The 21637-nt window shown below is 31.4% G+C and overlaps 1 protein-coding gene across 1 annotated transcript in view; it reads left to right on the top strand.

The window, feature by feature from the left end:
- The window catches only part of SI (sucrase-isomaltase), a 90039-nt gene that overhangs the window by 46526 nt on the left and 21876 nt on the right, over positions 1-21637 (top strand). The window contains exons 24-36 of the mRNA XM_031961114.1: positions 1614-1784; positions 2440-2592; positions 4342-4548; positions 6702-6856; positions 10206-10374; positions 11210-11306; positions 11417-11529; positions 11640-11765; positions 14970-15098; positions 16572-16682; positions 18061-18123; positions 20721-20837; positions 21529-21616. Of these exons, the coding sequence (XP_031816974.1) occupies positions 1614-1784; positions 2440-2592; positions 4342-4548; positions 6702-6856; positions 10206-10374; positions 11210-11306; positions 11417-11529; positions 11640-11765; positions 14970-15098; positions 16572-16682; positions 18061-18123; positions 20721-20837; positions 21529-21616 (1699 nt within the window). The remainder of the gene's footprint in view (positions 1-1613; positions 1785-2439; positions 2593-4341; positions 4549-6701; positions 6857-10205; positions 10375-11209; positions 11307-11416; positions 11530-11639; positions 11766-14969; positions 15099-16571; positions 16683-18060; positions 18124-20720; positions 20838-21528; positions 21617-21637) is intronic.

Here is a 21637-nt window from a genome sequence, read left to right as displayed (position 1 = left end):
GGAAAGGGAATAAACACAAAAATACCCAACAGAGTTAAATGTAAAGTAATTTAAAAGAGAAGGAACTAGCAGTTAGGCAATAAAAAACACTTCATAGAGAGAATGAAGTGTTTTCTAAAAAGAGGGAATACTCATATGAACAGCAATTCTCAAAGGAAGAAGTTATTTTTAGCCATATGAGAAAAAATTATTTTCAGTCACTGACAATCAAATAAATGAAAATTAAAGTTATTCTCTGGTTCTACTATGTACTCATAGGATTAACAAGTTTGATTTAAAAAAAAAGAAAAATGACAAATGTTGGAAAGTTTTCAGAAAAATGGACATATTGCTGAACTGTTTCTGGATCTGAGAATTGTGACTGACAGTTGGGAAGGAATTTAGAATTCTGCCCAACAAATTATACAATTATTAGACATATTCTTTAAATAGGCGTAATACTTACGCCTATACCCCAAAGTATCAAAGAAAGAGAACAAAATTATGGGTGTATAAAATATGTGTGTATACATATATATGTACACATAGATATCTATATCTATATCTATAAATACACATATACACATATATACAATCAAATATACAGACACAGATGTATTATATATACATATATATAAACACACATACATATCTATTTATTTATCTAATCTATCTTTACTATAGCAGCTTTATCCCAATGATAGGAACTGGAAACTAAGAACATGCCTATAAATTGGGAATTCTGGATAAATGATGGTATATAAATACTAAAAAGAGTTAAGATGAAAATAATTGTTTAAGGGAAATCTGAGAAGACTTGCATAAATTGATGCAGAATGAAATAAGCATAATCTGAAAAATAGTTTATATAATTACAACAACATTATAAAAATGAATTATATTGAAAAAACAAAGATTCTAGGGAATCATTTATGAAAATTCTACCTGTTTCTTGATAGAAAATGCTGGATTAAATATAATGAATAGCACACAGTTTTGGACATGGCCAAGATGGGAATGTTTAGCTTGGCTTGACTATGTATATTTCTTAAAATAGTTTTGTTTTTATTTTTTTCTCCCCTGGTAGGGGGAGGTAGGAGGGAAAAAAGTAAAAGATTGACAACTGAAAAAAAAAACAAAACCAAAACACAACAAAACAAAATTAGAAGGAGAATGTATGAGATTGAAGGAAGAAGAAAGTATATCACAGGTGTGGGAGACAGTCAATTTTGAAATTGGAGTGATGGATTTGGGTACCAGCTGATACATGAAATCTTTCCTGATTTTCTAACTGCTAGCACCAATTCCTACCTTAATCCCAAAGTTTCTTACTTTTAACTGCTTTAGGACCATTTGTATTTCTTCTCTTTGTATTCATTTTGGACATACTTACATAAGTGCTTGTCTGCTTCATTAGAATATAAACATTTTGAGACTAGGGATTACTTTATATATAATATCATATAATATAATATAATCCTTATCTATCCTTAAATTTATATCCCCAACTCCTAGAACAATTTCTGGAATATTGTAGGAGCTTAATTCATGTTTGTTCATTAATTATTAATCTTACAGAGATATAAGAATTTCAGATATAATTGGTATTTAACCAATGAAATTTCATTTTTTAGGATATATTACATATTACTCTTGAACATGCATCATCCTTATTCAACTCATTAGCTTTTGAGGAAATCAAAATTCTTGGATTTGAATTTGATGCTACAGCCATCACAGTGACTTATGCAAATGACACTGTATTAACATCTACTCATAAATGGAGTCATGATCCTTCAAACAAGGTAAATATAGTATTAGAACAAGTAGATTTTCCCTCCACTATATGGTTCCCTCTACTAAGTGATTCGGTCATCATTCATTAACTCTGAACAGTTTTTAAAAATGTTTCATTCATCAAGTCATGTGATTTATTATGTTAAATATTTCTTGATTAAATATTTAAAAATCTATTTTTAACAGAACTTGAGCTCTTTGGCTAAAATAATGTGTACAATTGGAATCAATTCCCCCCAACTAGGCCCCTTCTCTTGACATGACTATTCACTTCCTTTTTTGGTTACTAGGGAACATATTGGAATTTTTCCTTTGATTGATCATCATTCCAAGCTTATTGCCATTCCTAGAGACTGATCTCTGAACCATGTGTACCAACCGATACATCATTCCTTACTTATTACTACTTATTACTTATTGTCCTTTGGCCATTATTTTTGTAAAAAACATACTTGTAATGAAGGACCTTGTTTTGTTTGAATCAAGACAACAATAGGATATCATTTTAAAAAATGTGATGAAAAAGAGTTTCAGAAAGATAGAAGAAAGAAACTTAAAAGAGAAAAAAACAACAGGTCAGGAAAGAAAGTAATACACTTAGATTAAAGAGGTTCTATGTAATCAGATGTGGTTACTAATCATTTTGTTTGTTTGTTTTCAAAGGTTCTTCACATTACAGGCCTGAAACTTTCTCTAGGCCACTCCTACAGAGTGAAATGGACTTCAACCTTCCCTGTAAAAGAAAGGTTTGGTTGTTTTCCAGATGTTGGTGAAACCCAGGAAAAATGTATAGCCCGTGGTTGTGAATGGAGCCCGGTAATAATCACATGATTTTGTATCTTATACAACTGATTTTACCATTGAAATTTTAAAGGAAGGAATTTATGTGTGCTTAGGGCCAAGTACAGTGCTTGACATATAGTAGGTGCCTTAACTGAATTAATATTTTATAGAGATACTATAAAATATGATAATGTTCATCTAAGAATGCAGCTAGGAAGTTAGAATTGGGGGCAAATGTGTTTGATCTTAATAATGATTTGACAGCTGTTGTTTGGTAAACCAAAGACTCTTCTCATGAGGACTATACTTTCTTTTTTTAGACTAGGAACTTTGGGAAATACAGGATACTTTTAACATAAAAGTGGTATGGAAAGAGCACTGATTTTGGAGACAGGGGCCCTGAGCTCAAATCTTACCCTTGGAAAAAATAATTAACTTTGAATAATACACAACTTTTCCAGGTTAAAACTGAACTTTTCTCATATGTCAAATGAGGGATTGGTCTAGATGAAAATGTTTTAGTCATACGAAAATGGTTTACTCATATGTTTGCATATGGAAGAGTACTTGCAACTAATTCACACAATTTTGCAAAGCCCCATGCTAACATAGTCTAGCAATTTTTCATGAGAGCATCTAGCACTTGGAACTTACAGGAGGGAAATCCATGAATGGGTAGAGGGATAGGAAAGTGAAAGACTTTCTAATATATTTACTGATTGCTCAAAACTTGGAGAAATACCTAGCATGCACAAAGACAGAATTGAGATCCAAAAAAGGCAAGAGTATAGGTCAAATCAAATAAAATGAAATTTCATATAGATATTTAAACACCTATGTTTAAACAGTACATTGACATATTCCTTTATTCTAAAATGAGGAAAATGAGGCATCAAGAAGTTCAGTGACTTGATCAGGATTGTATAATTATAAGGAGTCAAATATGAGTCTCTCCCAACTTCATCTAGCTTTCTGCTGTATTTTATTGCCTTCCAAATATAATATTTTGGCTTTTGGTTATAAACAATCAAAAAATTAAATGGATGGATGAATGAATAAATAAGCAAATAAGTGGATATAAGTAAATGAATGAATGAATGAATGAATATATTATCAACCAAGCACACAAATAAAGGGACAAAAATTTTACCAATACAATACACCAATACACCAACAGAGGAAATATGGCAAGATAATAATTATTCTGTAATCTACCTAAAGATTTTTCAACACAGGGATAACAGGTTTAGAGTCAGTAGAAATGCTATAATTATATTATCCAATACTCTCATTTTACATATGAGGAAATGGACCTGGAGAGTTTCATAAATTTTTTAAACATTTAATAAGTAGTGTAGAAGAACCAGGATTTTAATTAATTGCATTATCCAGAATTATTAATAAAATCTTAGGCTTAACATACATCTTAAGAACAGAATTAATAACCATGTGAGGAATTATTTATAGTAAGTTGATTGGCATAGTGGAAATAACATTGGCCAAAGTCAGCAAAATAGGTTTTAAATTCCTACCCTTGATGCTAACTACTCGTATGATCTGGCATCAGCCAGTTAACCCCCTTATTCCTCAGTTTTATCTTCTTTAAGATGGTCTTTAACATCTCTTGCTTCAGACCTATGAAGTTGGTCAATAAGTATTAAAGGCTGAGTAATTATGAACTTAAGAATTAAGTGTCTAATTAAATGAATAAGCAAAGCTCTGCTATTATTGTCTCAAAAATCTCATCAGATCTAATATTTATGCTTTATTACTATTTTTCAGAATACCGCTGGAACTTCAGCACCTAAGTGTTATTATCCTAAAGATGATGATCCTTATGTAGTCACTTCAGTAAGCTATACCCCAACAGGCATAACAGCTGATCTCAAAATGAACTCCAGAAAAGCACGATCATTGCCATATCCTAATCCTATTTCCAACCTTCGACTGGAGGTGAAATATCACAAAAATGAAATGCTTCAGTTTAAGGTATGATCTACCTGAATGTTAATACTATTAATATAGTTTTCACACTCACACTCACCGTTAATTAATTTTAAGTTATTAAGTCTTTTCACCTAAATGGAAAAACGAAACAAAACAAAACAAGAACAAAGACAAAAAACACGTAGCAAACAACAAAAATCAAAAAACAAAAAAATGGCTGATCCACACTAGAAACCAATCTGTAAAGGGATCTCATTTTTTCTTTGTTGGTTTTGTCAATTTGTTTTTTTGATTACTTCTTAAAGGCTTCTTTTTTCTTTCAATATAATTTGTTTTTATTTTATTTTATTTATTTTAATTAATAACAAGTTAGGTACTGAGTATATGTCATAATTGTGACTACATTTTCTTGATTATGCACAATTAAACATATAATGAGCAGAGATTACCTAGAATTGCAGCATTTCAGATTTAGAAGATTTTGGGAGATTAGTTATCCAATCTCAGTGAGGCTGGTATCCTTTCTTTCATCAAAGCTCTTCTCAGAACAAGAACCAACTGCCTCCTTAGGAGATCCATTTCATTTTGATAAAAGTTTTACTTTTACTAATCCATTTTTAACCCTTTGATAAAAAGTTGTTTGAAAACTTAGAATGAGGCCTGACTGAAAGTAGATTTATACTAACATATTGTATCATATTTTATACAGAATTCAAAATCAATATCTGACCTGAATTTTAAGACTTTAACAAAAATAGAAAAGAAATAAATTATATAACATTCACAGTTATGGGGAGAAAATAAATTCTTAACCAAATTGGAAATATAACTAATTACAAAAGTTAAAATATATAATTATAATTACATGAAATTGAAAAGATTTTATGCAAACAAAATGAATATGTTTAGGATAAGAAGGAAAGCTGTCAAATGGGGAAAATGTATTAGATTTTTGGATAAAGATTTAATATCTAAGTTATCTGAAGTAGTTAAATCAACTTCAAATAGAAGTATAGCTGTGGGAACTGTAAAATGGAGATAATAATAGCACTTGTCTCTCAGAGTTGTTATGATGATCAAATGAGGTAATATATGTAAAGCATGCACACATGTGTGTATATGTATACAAAGATGTATATACACAAACACACATATACCTTCATACATATGTTTGTATGTATGTATCCATATATTGGTTATTATTGTTGTGGTGGAAGTAGGAAAGTCCAAATCAAAATCTAGATTCAGATACATTAAGGGTAACCTCAACACCGTTGTGCCCCCATCTGTAAAATGGAGATAATAACAGCATCTACTTTAAAGGTCAGGGTTTTTGTAAGGAACAAGAGATAACTTTTAAAGAGCTTTGCAAATCTTATAGCACTGTGTAAATTCCAGCTTTGTTTTATTATCATCACATTCAGGTTATATGGATGAGATGTCTGAGTAGGAAAACTTTTTTCAAGCAATTGTCACTCATCAATTACCAGTTGATATTTTTGCATTGATAGCCTGCCATGACCATTTAGTAAACCTGAGATTTTTTCAATCTATTTCTGTGGAACAGCAATTAACTCTTAATTTGTATCCTACTATGTAGGATATTTGGATACTCAAATTTAGATTGGGTCTGGGTTGCAGTTTAGCTTTATAGAGATATTTCTGTTATCATAGATGGTGCCAGTTGATCTTATAAACAAAATATTAGAGTTCATTTACATAGAACTCACAAATACTGCTCTATCAAATAACTTAAGTAACACTTTCCAATAATTCAAGCAGCTAATATACAATGTCCCCAACAACTTGCCTAATAAGTTTAAAACTATTAATTTTGGCAGGATTACCTGTATTTTATTGAAATAGTAAAACTTAGTTTATTAAAAAATTGACAGTTCAGTAAGTTAGGCTTATTCCTTGTACATTCAAAATAGATGCTTTCCTGTATTACTCTCTTTTTGTGGATATAAAACCTTGCCTGTCATTTATTTAAAAAACAACAACAACATATAATTCCTTTCTTCTCCATTTGGCAAAGAAAGCTTGGGGATACATGTCAGACAAAATAATTCTCAGACCTGTTCCTCCTGTCCCTACTTTCATCATTATGTAAATGATTTCATAATGGAATGGAATAACAATGTTACATTTAAAAAAAATAAATCTTGTCCATGCCCATCTTTGTTGACACATAGATTTATGATGCTGACAAAAAGAGATATGAAGTTCCAGTACCGCTAAACATTCCTACTAGTCCTACAAGCACTTATGAAGAACGGCTGTATGATGTTGAAATTAAAGAAAATCCATTTGGCATCCAGGTCCGAAGAAGGAGCACAGGAGTAGTCATGTAAGGGATTTGGGTATTTGATGTGAATAAAATATAAATTATAGCTTATGTAAATGAAGAAAGTGAATAGACTAAAATGAGCTAAATTAGCAGAATTCTACAGTGATTGGTGTGCTTGTCTTGAAATAATGAAGTTTGAGTTCAAATCCACTTCTATTACTTAATAGGCTAAATGATATTAGGCAAGTAACAACTTCTGTGAGAGTTAGTTTTCTCACTTGTAAATTGAGTGTAATAAATATTAATAGTCCTTAATTTTCAGGGTAAGTGAAGCTTCAATGAAATTATTTGTATAAATGATTATTAATAAATAATTTGTATACATTTTTAAGTGTTATATAAAATGTCGTTTCCTATGAGCATACAATCTTGTAGTGAATAATAGCCTTCTATATTTTTAATAGATCCCATTGTTTCGGGGAAAATTTGAACAGACTTTAAGAAATCTTCTGATACAGTTGCTTAGATTTTCATTCACATTTTTGGTGACATTGATTTCCTTGCAAAATGTCAGCTTCTGCCTACTAATCAAGTTGAGAACCAAAAGATTAGACACATATCCAGAAGGATTATTACTGGGCCTATCAGCTATTAGAATTTAGATTATTTTAAACCTCCTGGATTAAGGATGTTGATAGATCTGTTGAAATTGGAGCTGATATACAGTGATTAAATGCCAGTGATGAAGAACAATCAAAGCATAAGGCAGAGAACAAAACTGCATCCCTGTGTCTGAACAAGAAACATTCAAAGGTTTCTTATTTTCAGATAACAATAGGTATAAAATAGGAAAGTATTTTAGATGTCATTTTATCCAACATTCTTATTTTAAAATGAGAGATCAGAAGGCCATGCAGGTTAAGCAGCTTTCCTAAAATTATGTAGGTAGAGGGAGGCAGTCAGCGTTCACATAAGGATCTTTGATTCCAGAATCAAGTCTTTCTATCTAAAAGCATGACCATTTGCATGGGGGAAAGTAGTCTGATATGTGTATGTGTATGTATGTGTGTGCATGCACATACACGTATACATATTTACATTCACATACAGTATATATAAATATATTTTGTGGCTCGTGTAAATCATAAACAGTTTTAAGAAAAAATGTTTTCAGTCACATCCAAAAGAAAGATTATGCATTTTAACTCTAGCCCTACTAAGTTTTAGCAGCTGGAGACAGAACAGGGTGTAAAGTTCATGAATATCAGAGCAAAAGAAATTATGTCTGCAAGGCAAATATATTTAAAATTATTATTTTGGCTTAGAAGTGGGCAATCTAAATACAGGGCTGCTAAAAGAGAATTAAGTAGCACAGATAAAAAAGGAAAGCAACTGATATCACAAAAGTGCCATTTGAATTGTTCCTCATGGTTTGTCGAACTCTTTTTTCTCTATACGTAAGAGGGATGATCTGTAGGCAACATTCACATTTAACTTTTTTATAATATTCATATATCAAAAGCAAAAGATGTGAACAAAGTAAATCTATATTTCAATTTTACTTATAATTTGCTATCTTTGTTATGTTATTCACTTTTTTTTGTAAGGATAAAAAATTATGTTGTCATTTTCATCTTGAAAAAATTTACTTGGCTTCCTACCTTTTTGTTATCACTTGATTTATATGTCATACTGAAATTCTCCTAGAGCAAGGTATTAGCAAAAGATCATCACCTGAGAGAAAGTTTAAAGGTGAGAAAGAAAAAGGTAAAGGATGGACAAGATGTGTAGGAAGAAAAGAATGAAGAGCTAAGAGTCAAGAGTGGGAGATCAGAAATATAGGGGGAGTAGAAAGAATTATGGGAATTTCAATGAATGACATTATATGCTCTTAATATTAATGAACAAATGATTTCTGGTGAATATAATATTTTGTAGTACTATGAAAGCTGTGTGATAATAGACTCACCAACTGTATGTATAAAATGCTTTTAATAATGTGGATCATAAGAGAAAAAAAGTTCTGTCACATTTCTAAACCACCATTATACATTGAAGGACATTCTGTAAAATACATATTACAAAATTTTTAGGTGAGAAAATGTTCAATATTTTTTCAAAAATTTCTAATTTAGTAGCTTTCTCATCTTAATTAAAACATTTTGATTTTCTCCAGAAACATAGATTGATTTGAAAATGAAGTGAAACTTAGAAAATTATTATACTTCCATTTTCATACGTCCTCATTCTCATTTATCTCTCTTTTCTTTAAGGTTTGAGGATGTGAAGCAATCATAGTTGTCTTAAAAATCATGATGGTGTTGCAGGAAGTCTAGAGCTATGCTATCTTGATATAGGGGATTCCTCATGTGAAAATTGTCTCCGTCATTTTATTCAGTTTCTGTGGTGTCTCACTCAGGAACACCCGAGTTCAAATCCAGCCTCAAACACTTACTAGCTGTTTGTTCCTGAACAAAGGCTTGATTTCCAAACTTTTACATCTTGGCAAATTGTTATGGTAGCTTTTGCTATGGTAGTATGTTTACTGACTTCAAATGACTGATTTGAACTTAAACATTCCAATTCTTACCCACTTGGCTGGCTGGTTGGACAGATAGATAAATGGACAGATGGATGGATGGATGAATAAGGGGATTAGATGAATGAATAGTTGAATGGGTGAGCTTTAAAGAATGGAGTCATCTTTGTGAAACATTAAAAGAGCACTGTCTCTGAAATCAGAATACTTGATTCAATTCCTGCCTCTAATGATTACTGGCTTTGTGACCTTGAAAAAAGTCTCTACCTCTATGAGTTTCATTTTCCTCAGATGTAAAATGATGGAGTTTGACCTGGATGGTATCTGAGCTCACTTCTAGATATGTTATTCTCTGAGGTATCAGATCAGGTCTTTAGAGGAGACATAATTAAATTTCCATTAAGCAATAATTTCATTTTAAAAATAACCATTATCATTTTATATCCTTATTCATCATATGAATTCTATTTTATATTTTAAAGTACTTTGGATACTTTGTTATTTAATCCTTACTTTATTTGTTCTAAGTGATTAGAATAGAAAATAATTTCGATTTTAATTTAGTTTGAGTTAAAAAATGTCAAAAAGATTAAATTATCTTCCAAAGATGGCCACACACACACAAAACAGTTATTTGAACATTTGTTTTTTTTTTATTTAAATTATCACTACCTTTCTAGCATCTAACATAGATATATGTAATGTCTTATGCTAGAATTGGGTAGAGGGAGAGCCAATTATATAAGTAACCAAAGTACTTTTTATTAATATGATAATGATAATGTTGATTTGGAGTTATGCTTGATGGGTTTTGGGAGGAGTGAGTTATCACTAAGAATATTTGTACTAATTTTTGTTATTTTCATTTAGTTGGGATTCTCAGGTGCCTGGATTTTCTTTTTATGACCAGTTCATTCAGATAACAACCCGTCTTCCATCAGAATTCCTCTATGGATTTGGGGAAGTTGAACATACTGCATTTAAGCGAGATCTGAACTGGCACACTTGGGGGATGTTCACTAGAGACCAGCCTCCAGGTGTAAGTGACTTGGTTATTCTCTCTGATCACACAGACCTTTCCACAAAGCACTCTACAAGTTATGGCTACTTCTTCAATGGAAGTGATGTATTTTCAACAGTCCTTGCTCCTCAAGTGAATATGGTCATTTTCTTCTGATGCACTTGAAATATTTTCAAAAAATGATCATATCCTAGATCCCAGACTCCAAACTAAGAACTTTACACACACACACACACACACACACACACACACACGTATGTGTGTGTGTATATAAATATATGTGTATATATATATATGTGTGTATATAAATATGTGTGTGTATGTATATATATGTGTGTGTGTGTGTGTGTGTGTGTGTGTACACACAAATACACACACATATATGTATGAGTTGGTATAGATAATTTCACTTTGTATAATTCAGGTATGAAAATGATCTTACCATGAGCCATGGAAAGCTTCTGAATCATATCTTGATTGTTTAAATTCTGGGTTTATATTTCACTGAATTGAGATAGATAAAAGAAGAGATTTTTTAAAAACAATATCAGAAAGGACTCATTTTAAAACTCACTTTAGAATAATTTCAAACCTGGGTTTGAATAAGGTACTGACCCCTATTTTACAGTGTTGTTTGTGAGCTCCATATGAGGTAATGATTGAAATACTCTGAATACCTTATATATTTACTAATTATTATTACTATTGTTATTGAGATTATTATTATATGGAGAATCACAGGACTCATTGATCCTCTAATTGCATAACAAATTATCAGGCTACATCACACCAGCCCCTTGAAACATAGAAAACTATCTTAATTAACAATTAAATATACTATTTTGTTTTTCAGTATAAACTGAATTCCTATGGCTTTCAGCCTTATTACATGGTTATGGAAAATGAAGGCAATGCTCATGGAGTTCTTTTGCTCAACAGTAATGCAATGGGTAAATATATGTTAAAGGCTTCTATGTATTTTTCTAAAGTGATTTTGCTCCCCAAGATTTCCAATGAAAATGAAAATTTGTAAGATGATGAATATGTAATTTCATTCCAGATGTGACATTTCAACCAACCCCTTCTTTGACTTACCGCACGATTGGTGGGATCTTAGACTTTTACATGTTTCTGGGTCCAACTCCTGAAGGAGCAACTAAACAATATCATGAAGTACGATTGCTTATAGATCTTCTTTCAATGATTTAAAAAAGGTGTTTTTTTTAATTTATGTTTTTTTCAAATAACAGAAAAAATAATATGCTTTTCCCTGCTTCGTTTAGTTCATTGGCCGCCCAGTTATGCCACCTTATTGGGCTTTGGGATTTCAGCTGTCTCGTTATGGATATCGAAACACATCTGAGATTGTCAGTCTCTATGAAGAGATGGTAAACGCCAAAATCCCTTATGTAAGTATATAAATTAGCAAAGGCAAGTTTGTTATTTAAAGGCATTTGAAAACTGGAAATGAAGAAACTTCAGAATCTATCTTGGCTAAATAACTCAGCTTCCTCAAATGTATAATGAGGTTCTTTTACTCCAAAGCCAGAAATCTTTGCTTGATAACACTCACTCTCCATCATTCTTTCATTTACATTAAATAATGAAATAGATAAATGAATCCTGTTGAAGTTGCATATTAAAGAAAATACTTAAGAGGTATTTTTCTATAGATACTGACAATAGTTGTGGACATATGGTGGATGAATACCTGGGGAAGATGTGAACTTCATTTTCTACTTTTTTATGACTCAACTAAGACTCGAGTTCTCCTGTTATCAATCTCATACTCAGTCTGAACATATTCCTGAGTGTTCTATTGCATCTTCTTAATGGTCTTTAAGAAATCACAATATTTGTCGCAGAATGATATCCCATGCTCTTTTGCTTCATAGAGAGCTTGCTTCATAAAGTAGCAAGCTTCTAGGCAGGAGGTTCTGTTGTTTATGAACTCTAGTGTGGCAATTTTGTCCCTTTAAAGTAAAACATAAAATTGACTTTAGGACATTAATATATGAGATCACACGCCCCATAATGATCAGGAATTTCTATATTCTCCAGTACCCGATGTCACATATGCAAACTTGAATCTCATTTTCAGCTACTAACATCTGACTTGATTGATATCCCTGCATAGCATAGATTTGTGAATTAAAAAGAAACAGAAATCTTGGGTTGAAATCTTGGATCTTCTAGTGAATATCTGTGAATCTCAGCAATCTAGATATACCTAGATCAACCAACTATTAGCAATCATATAATTTTTAGCATCAATCAAAATGATAATAAGGACAACTTCAACAGTCTAATATTGAGAGGCTAACAGGTACTGGGAAAAGGATGTTGGGATTTAATCTGGGAAGATCTGAGCTAAAGAATTTACTACCTATGTGCAAATAAGATGAAATAGTGTATTAAGTGGTGGATTTGAATTCAGTCACACCTGAAGGCTTACCCCAAATTAAACTGCTTATACTCCTTGACCCCTCAATATGTTTACTAGGTCTATTTCCAAAGATAATTAGATAAAAAGGAGAAGAACAAATATTTTATAAAAGCACTTTTTTGATATCAAAGAAATTGTGGGGATGTTTATAAACTGGGGAAGGCTATACAAGTTGTAGTATCTATTATCATAGTATCATAGTGATAGAATATTACTTTGCCATTAAAAAATGAGTTCATTGATTGAAGAAAAATATTGATAGATTTGTACTAAATAATGAAAGGTGAAATGAGCAGAATAAAGAGAAGCCTGTATACAGTAATAGCAATATTGTTTTAAAAACATATTTGAGCGACTAAGTAATTATGAGTATGTAAACAAAGATACTATCTGATCCAGAGGAAGAACTGATAAATAGATGTATAGAGTGATTTTACACATACACACACTCAAAAATACAGACATACACATTTATGTCCAATGGTAGCCATCTCTAGGGTAGGAGGAAAGAAAAAAAATGTTGTTTCATATATAATCATTTTTTAAAAATTCCAAATTTAAAAAATTTTTAAAAAATGAAATGCTTGGGTTGTTTTTTTTAAATAAGAATTGAACACATTTCCAGGAATATATTTTGTGTTTAATAAATACTTGTTGGTAAATTATCTAAAAAATTTGAAAAGCAAAAAAAAAAAAAATTGGAAAGCTTTTCCCTCAAAATTATATGAAATAATTTCATTGGGTATCATGAGCTTTGTCTGTAAAATTACAAAACCTGAAAATTACAAAAAAATCTGTAAAATTATCTGCAAAATAATTACATTTATACTACTTAACAAAATATTCTAAAGAAAGTATTTTTAAAATTAAAATCAAAATTTAAATTAAATATTAAAGTTCTATGGCAACATGATTTAATAAAAATCATCAATTTTCTATAATTTTTATCATAGTCCACATATCACTTAGCGTACTTACTAGTAATATGGAAAGAAGAAACCAAGAATAAAAAAAAAACACATTCATTAATTGGGTTCCTGTTTTCAGTTCCTTTGGGAAGGACAATCATTTTTAGCTCAAATGAACACATTATCTCTTTCTGGCAGTTAAGAATAGTGACAAATTTAGGATGCAAACTCAAACAAACTGATTAGAGTTGACAATTGAAGAATATTAATGAATATGGTAATGCTTTCCCCCATTCAAAAGTGTTATGTAGAGTTACATTACTCTTCATTTCTTTGTTTTCTGGGGAGATAATAGGGAAAACCTGTGAAATCAGAATATAGAAACTAGCTATCCAACTATTATTTTGTATGGATAGAGGATAAAAATAATTTAAAAATTTGTCAAACTTCTTGCCATAGCATCAAAAAAAAATATATTTTTAACCTTTTATCCCCATTAGCGTGTATACCTCTTTTTTTTTCTTCTGATTTTTCTTTCTTTCTTTCTTTTTAAAGCCTTTTATTTTCAAAACATATGTATGGATAATTTTTCAGCATTGACCTTTGCATAGCCTTGTGTTTCAGATTTTCTCCTTCTTTCCCATCCCCCCTTCCCTAGATGATAAGCAATCCAATATTTACTATGTATGTTAAAACACATTTAGATCCAATATATGTAAACATATTTATACAATTTAGAATGTATGTTTCCAAAGACAATCACGACAATTTTGCCTCTTTTTGTATCTCACCCTTAGCATATTTCCTGGAACAGAGTCAACTTTTGATAAATTCTCATTAGCTGATCTGACTTCTATCGAATCTTTTTTGTGGAAAGTGAGAAATAGAATGTGCTCATTTTGTGAGATTTGGTCTTGAATTACTAGCCTGAGTTAGAAAGAGCTCAAATTTAATTGAGATGAATTGCTTATTTCTAGTCTTGTGCTTTTTTTTTTTTTAACCTATGTCCTCAAATAATGCATTTCTTAAGCTTCAAGCAATGAGGAGAACGTGTTTTAGACTATTGTCATATGAACTTGACACTACTGACAGCATGACCACATGTAAAACTGAGTGTTTCAACATGTTTGCCTATTTCCTCCTATCTTTGAATGCTAGATCCATTTAACCCAGCCAATGGTTCACAATAGCTTATCCTCTATAGTAAATTGCATTATTTGAGATTCTTCCTTTTCTGTCATGATTCTTGTATATTGCAGGATGTACAGTACACAGACATTGACTACATGGAACGGCAGCTTGATTTTACCCTTCGGGACAGATTCCATGATCTCCCAAAATTTGTTGAAAGAATACATCAAGATGGAATGAAATACATTATTATTCTGGTTAGTGTTTATCTTAATTTTGTCATGATTGAATCTCATTATCACCTTATCTTTTTTCATTATTATTTCTCCCATCTTGAATAAAAGACCAATAACAATTCCAGAACCAGGGCTATACTGTAAAGAGTTTTAAGAACTGACTCTCTAAGCTGAGTGGGGGAGTACAGATGACAAAATTCAAAATTTGATTGAATTATTAACATTTACTCTATCATTTCATTTAATTTAGATAATCAAGAAAGTAATCACCTAAACTCTAATTTGTAGCTTTTATCTATTTCTGAAGCAGAAATATTAACACTGAAAATTTAATGATCAGCTTTTTCAAGATAGTATTACCTAGCCCTAGCACACTATAATTAGAACCCACAATCATCTTTAAGTCCCTACTGCTCATCTTTTCTCTCTGAATATCCATTAACTCTAATTTAGGTGTTTCTAACATGAGCCTTTGGATGTTTACAAATAATATTTAAATACAAATCAATTTTTTGAGATACTCCATATTTTATTATCTGCATTTAAAAATAATTTCTTGAGAAGCTTCACCAGGCTGGCAAAGTATCCATGACACAGAAAAGGTCAAGGACTCACACCCCAGACTATTTTTGGGGTGCTGATCGAACTCCAGAAAGTCATTTCCTAAAGTATTCCCTAAAGCAAATATCTTATTACAACAACTAAGAACTCATGAGAAAAGTAAAAAACAATTCCCCTCTATGTGTCTTTTGATATAGAGATGATTTTTTAAAATGACTGCAATATTTATATATCTACCAGTTCTAAATCAAAACCAGAGGAAGTCCTTTATTCTGGTCAGAGCAGCAAAGCTACTTTGAAATTTGAAACATAGGCAAGGATATTCAATTTTACAACTTCAAAATGGCTCTCTTTCATCAAGTGTCTTTTATTTGGAATTTATTAATGTATTGAATAATATTTTTGTGCAAATATAACATTTTGTGAACAGGACACAGAATTTAGTTTATTATTACCTGGTATACTGATTCCCTTGATTATTGTAAATGATAGTTTGTTGCATTTTACTATCTCCCCCCAAAAAAAGTTTTCTTCCTTGACCCACACAGTTAAATTATCTTCAAGGAAGGCAACATTGAACTTGAAAGCTTATGTATGTGGATTCTTGCATTGAACATGGGAGTAGGAGAGAAATATGGGCAATGGATATTGCCAAAGAATGAGAGCAGATAGTGAAATGGTGAGAAAGAGAAGACACAATGACTTCTTGACAAATGGGGCAGTTTATGTCATGAGGATCACCAATGTCCTTCATTAGAATATAAGTTCATTGAAAATGAGAATCATTTCTTTTTTTGTCTTTGCTTCTCCAGTATCTCGAATTAGGCCTGTCACATCATAATCACTTAATAAATACTGATTGATTGATTGTTGAATAATAACAACTGTGTTTTTTCCACATACTTATTTGATATGAATGAATATTTAATTCAGGATCCTGCAATTTCTGGAAATGAGACACTGCCCTATCCTGCATTTTCCAGAGGAGTTGAGAAAAATGTCTTTGTTAAATGGCCAAATACTGATGAAATTTGTTGGGCAAAGGTATGACTTTAATAGATATCATTAAGATAGCCCAGAAAAAAAAAGAAGGAAGGCAGTAAAACAGAGAATCAGAAAAATGAGGAAGGAAGGAAGGGAGGAAGGAAGAAAGGAAGGAAGGAAGGAAGGAAAGAATCAAAGAAAAAAGGAAGAAAGGAAGGAAGGAAATATTTTTTACATGCCTATCTTGTGCCAGACATTTTGTTAAATGCTTTAGAAACTATGTCATCTCAACCTATTTAGAAACAGGTTGAATTGAGTTTATGTCTATTAAAGTTATTTTCTCTGTTTTGGTTATAATATTTATATTTTTCACCTGAGTTCTAAAAAGCAGTTATTAAAACTTAATTCATAGGATAAGTAGAGATTTATAGTATTGAATTATAATGATTTTTGATGAAATGATTTCAGGGATAATACAGAAGGAATTCAGATTTTAGATGAAACTGAAGAAATGATCCCAAATGTCCCTTTCAGTTCTAAAACTAATATACTATGGGACTATTTGCTTATAAAATATATTTTCTATAATTATTTAAAGAGATATCTACTAAAGGAAGAAAATTGATTGCCAATTAGAGAGTAAGTGATTTGCCTAATGACTTTCACTTCAGAATATATAACATACATTTTTTTTTTGTCAATTCTATCCCTTGAGCCTTATTTAGATAAGATATTACCTGGAGAACAAGTATCTTCATGCTTCATTTAAAAATCTGTTAGTAGAAACTCCTCAAAGATCTGATATTATATCCTTGAATATTATATTTTCTACCAAATTTCCCTTACTGTCAATGAGGAGAGAAACAGACAATGCTTTAGTATAGTCATATATTAATATTAGGATTTATTAATAACATTCATTATTTCATTCATGGGGATATTCTCATGATACAGATTACAATCTTTCTAGTCTTGGTAGACAATTTCATAGAAAGAAGGAGATATATATCGCCCCCCTTCCAATCATCAGGTATTGGACTATTGAGCAAGCTTCTGCTTCAGAGCCACTTCAAAGTTAGCTAGACTGTTCCTAAGAATACTTCTATTATAATGATCACATAGAGATTTTGAGAATCTGTACCATGATGAAGTATCATAATACTCTAGTGGAAAAAAATATAGTATATGTCTAATATCATACTCTCCTAGGTTTACCTTCTTCATGGCCTTGGGATTTTACTGCATTTTTTTTAAAAGCTTTTTTTCCTTTTTTTTTTTTTTTCCTGAGGCAACTGAGGTTAAGTGACTTTCCCAGGGCCACACAACTAAGAAGTATTAGGTGTCTGAGGCTAGAATTGAATTCAGGTCTTCCTGACTTAGGGGCGGGTACTCTGTCCACCTCACCACCTAACTACCTCTCTTGTTTTTCTTTCAATAGGTTTGGCCAGATCTGCCCAATGTCACAATAGATGAATCTTTGACTGAAGATGAAGCTGTAAATGTAAGTTCTTCTTGATTTGTTCCAAAATTAAATAATGATAAGCAAGTGGATTCCTTGATCGATTATAGAGTTGCTGTTTGCCTCAGTGACTAGAATGCTGTATGTGGAGAAAGAAAAACCATGGTGCAAATCTCTTCTCTTATACTTAGTCTGTAAAGCTCTGTTTACTTCTCTGTGGTAATAATTATGGTAGCACTTATTTCATAAGGCTGAAAGGAGATGGCCTTCATAAAGTACTCTGTGAACTTTAAAGTAATGTAGAAAAAGTTAGCTGACAGGCAAAATGGAGTAATAGGTAGACAAGCATATTAAGAGTCTGGAAGACCAAAAGTTGAATCTTGACCTTAATACATAGAGGCTATGGGACCTTATCAATTCTTAACTTTAGTACTTATGACCATTCTTTAGACTACAAATTTCATTGACACTACTAATAAGCAGTGAGACAGTGAGCTTCCTCATTGAAATTTCCCTGTGTTGATGAAAACCCAGATCCGTATCAAGTAAATAAATAAATGCAAATGATTACCCAGGGTAGCATTCTTCTAGAAAACACAGCCCACCAATATTATTTAAAGATAAAGATTTAGTCAAATAAAATTATAGATTTAGATTTGAATACAATACCCTCTCTGATCTCAGTCTCTAAAACCCCACTGAAACCATCAAGATACATATCCTGTATAGTAGCAATAGCAGCACTGATTTAATTATAGTTCCAGAACTGGAAAAGGCTGGGGGTGGGAGGTGAGGAGTGGCAGGCAAAGAAGATAACAAGAAAATAGTTGGGGTTGAATAGAATCATCTAAGTACTCTTGCCCAAGTGACACATTAACCAATCTGAACAATGTATGACTTGGGGCATGAGATTAAGAGTTGAAAATTATCATTATCATTATTAAGAAGTAGAATTTATAATTTGCATTTGTTTTGAAAACATTTTCTCATTTAATTTTCATAACAACTTTGGGAGGTAAGTACTATTAATATTCTCATTTTACAGATGTGGAAATTGAAACAGACTAAAGTTAAATGATTTCCTTGGAATCAAATATCTCATAAATGTCTGGAACTATTTTTGAATTCAACATTTTCTGACTTCAGGTTCCATGCTCTTTTTCCTATGCTAGCTAAGTGTTAAATCCCCTAAGGCATTGTCTCTAGATATAGTGTTCATGATGGTTTGCAATATGGTGAATGACAAGAATATGACCAGGATTAAATGTCATAGTGATGAAGGTCAGGGTGTTAAATGACTTTGTCCTGAATTCCACCATCCTTACTCATTACTGCTCCTACCTGGAGAATTTTCCAGGGCGTGGTGAAATTCTAACATGGGAGTTCAAAGAATTAGCTTATTGTTCATTTGAATGAATAGTCAATCAGTGAACAAGGGCATGGATGAGAAAGTCCACATCACAACTCTGGACAGAAGCAAAAAACAAAACAAAGCAGAAAAGGAAAAAAATAGAATTCAAGAATCTCACAACTGGAAGATATCTCTGAAACCAAATATCTTTTCTTACCTGAGAAAATTCTCTTTAGAATGTCACAAGGTGGTCATCTAGGTTTTGCTTGAAGGCCTGTAGTGATGAAAGTCTCTATCTTCTGATTCTGTCCATTCCATTATCAGAAAAAACAGGGACAACATGCTTAACTCTACTCCGATTCTGTCTCTTCTCCTGAGCTTTCTAGATCTGCCTCAGAGGACCTACCAGATTCTATTTGAGACTCTTCCAAATATCTGAGGACAGTTATATCAGCATGTCTACGCCCAATCTTGTCTTCTCTAGACTGAAAAGTCTCTGCTTCTTCAAATTCCCACACAGCTATACATATTTCAATATGATGAATCAGTTTAGGATCATCCATAGTAATTAGAGCCACAAATCTAAAGGTGTGAGGAACTACAAAAGACAAACTAATATAACACCCTCGTTTTATAAACAATTGGATTTCAGGGAGGAATTAGAAATCATGTAAAACAGTCCTGTAATTTCATTTCAACTTTAGAGACCATTTTGTATTTGTCTTTTGTCTCTACTTTCTGACACAGAATATGTACTTTAAAAGCTAGGTGGTAGAGTGTGACCAGAATGTTAAAGTTTGTAAGACCCGATTTCAAATCTATCCCTAGAGAGTTTTTCAATGTGTGAATTTGGGCAATTCACTTAACATCTCTGCCTCTGTTTCCTCATCTGGAAAGAGAGATGATAATAATAATATCTATTTTCCATGGTTATTATGAGTAGAAAAAGGAATTATTTTTGTATTTTTCATAATAAGATTACATATATGTGTATATATATGTGTGTATGTATAGTAAATATGAGACATATCATTACTATTATTATTTTTACTATATAGCTGTTGAAATAAAATTAATGTAATTAAATAGCCATAAGGGAAATATTGTTAGGGTAAACATTCATGCTAATATAATCATACCCATCGTCATTCTTGCTTCTGAACAATTTCTAAACTGAAAAAAGGTCTAGGACAATTCCTTAACTAATTAATTAAATTCCTTAATTCTTCAAAAATTGTCTAAATTAGCCCTGTTTTCTTGCAATTAATGTTGTATCATTCTTTTATAGGCTTCACGAGCTCATGTAGCTTTTCCAGATTTTTTCCGTCCAAACACAACTGATTGGTGGGCCACTGAAATTGATGATTACTACAATAATGTGATGAAGTTTGATGGTTTGTGGATTGTAAGTGAATGGAAATTTTAGAAAATTCATCTAGAAGATAAAGTGAGATATGTTAATCTTTTGCTATTTAGTCTGTTTTGGGGAAAGATTTTATTTGATTACCAAAGCATTAACAAAATTGCCAGGTTTGTTGTTTTCTCTTTTTGGAAAGGAATGATTATTCAAATTTTGCCTTACCAAAGGGGAAAAAATAATAATCTCAAGTCATTTCTGATAAAGAGGATAGAATTCTACATCTATGCTAAGAAAGACCAGTTTTCAGTATTATATCTAACACTTAATAGGTGTGGAGCCACAAGCAAATCAAATCACCTTTTTGAATGTCAATTTCCTCCTTTTTCAAAAGAAATAGCCACTCAGTCTAGAAGCTGTGACACTTAGGTGAAATAGTGTACGGAAATACTTTACAAACTTTTAAGTTATCATATAAATAAAAATATCATATAAATATCATAATAAATATAAATAAAATAAATCCCAAGTTATTGTTCTATGCTTTCATTTATACATAATTATAATTATAAATATGATGTCTCTGTAAAGACATTGCTTTATAAAAATTTATGGTTATTTAAAATCAATTTACAAGGATATAATAGCCCAATTAAATTATATTTAATCTTCCATTGTCTGAGTTATACAGTTTTCAAAAACCAAAAAAAAAGGTTTTTTTAATGTGCATTTGTTTTAGGACATGAATGAACCTTCTAGCTTTGTCAATGGAACAACTTCTAATGTATGCCGAAATGATACACTGAATTATCCACCTTATTTCCCAGGTAAAAATAAGTTTGATGTCA

Source organism: Sarcophilus harrisii, chromosome 3 (genome assembly GCF_902635505.1).
Source record: "Sarcophilus harrisii chromosome 3, mSarHar1.11, whole genome shotgun sequence".
In the NCBI taxonomy this organism is placed as follows: Eukaryota; Metazoa; Chordata; class Mammalia; order Dasyuromorphia; family Dasyuridae; genus Sarcophilus; species Sarcophilus harrisii.
The sequence above is the reverse complement of the archived record's forward strand: the minus strand, read 5'-3'. Positions and strand labels throughout refer to the sequence as shown.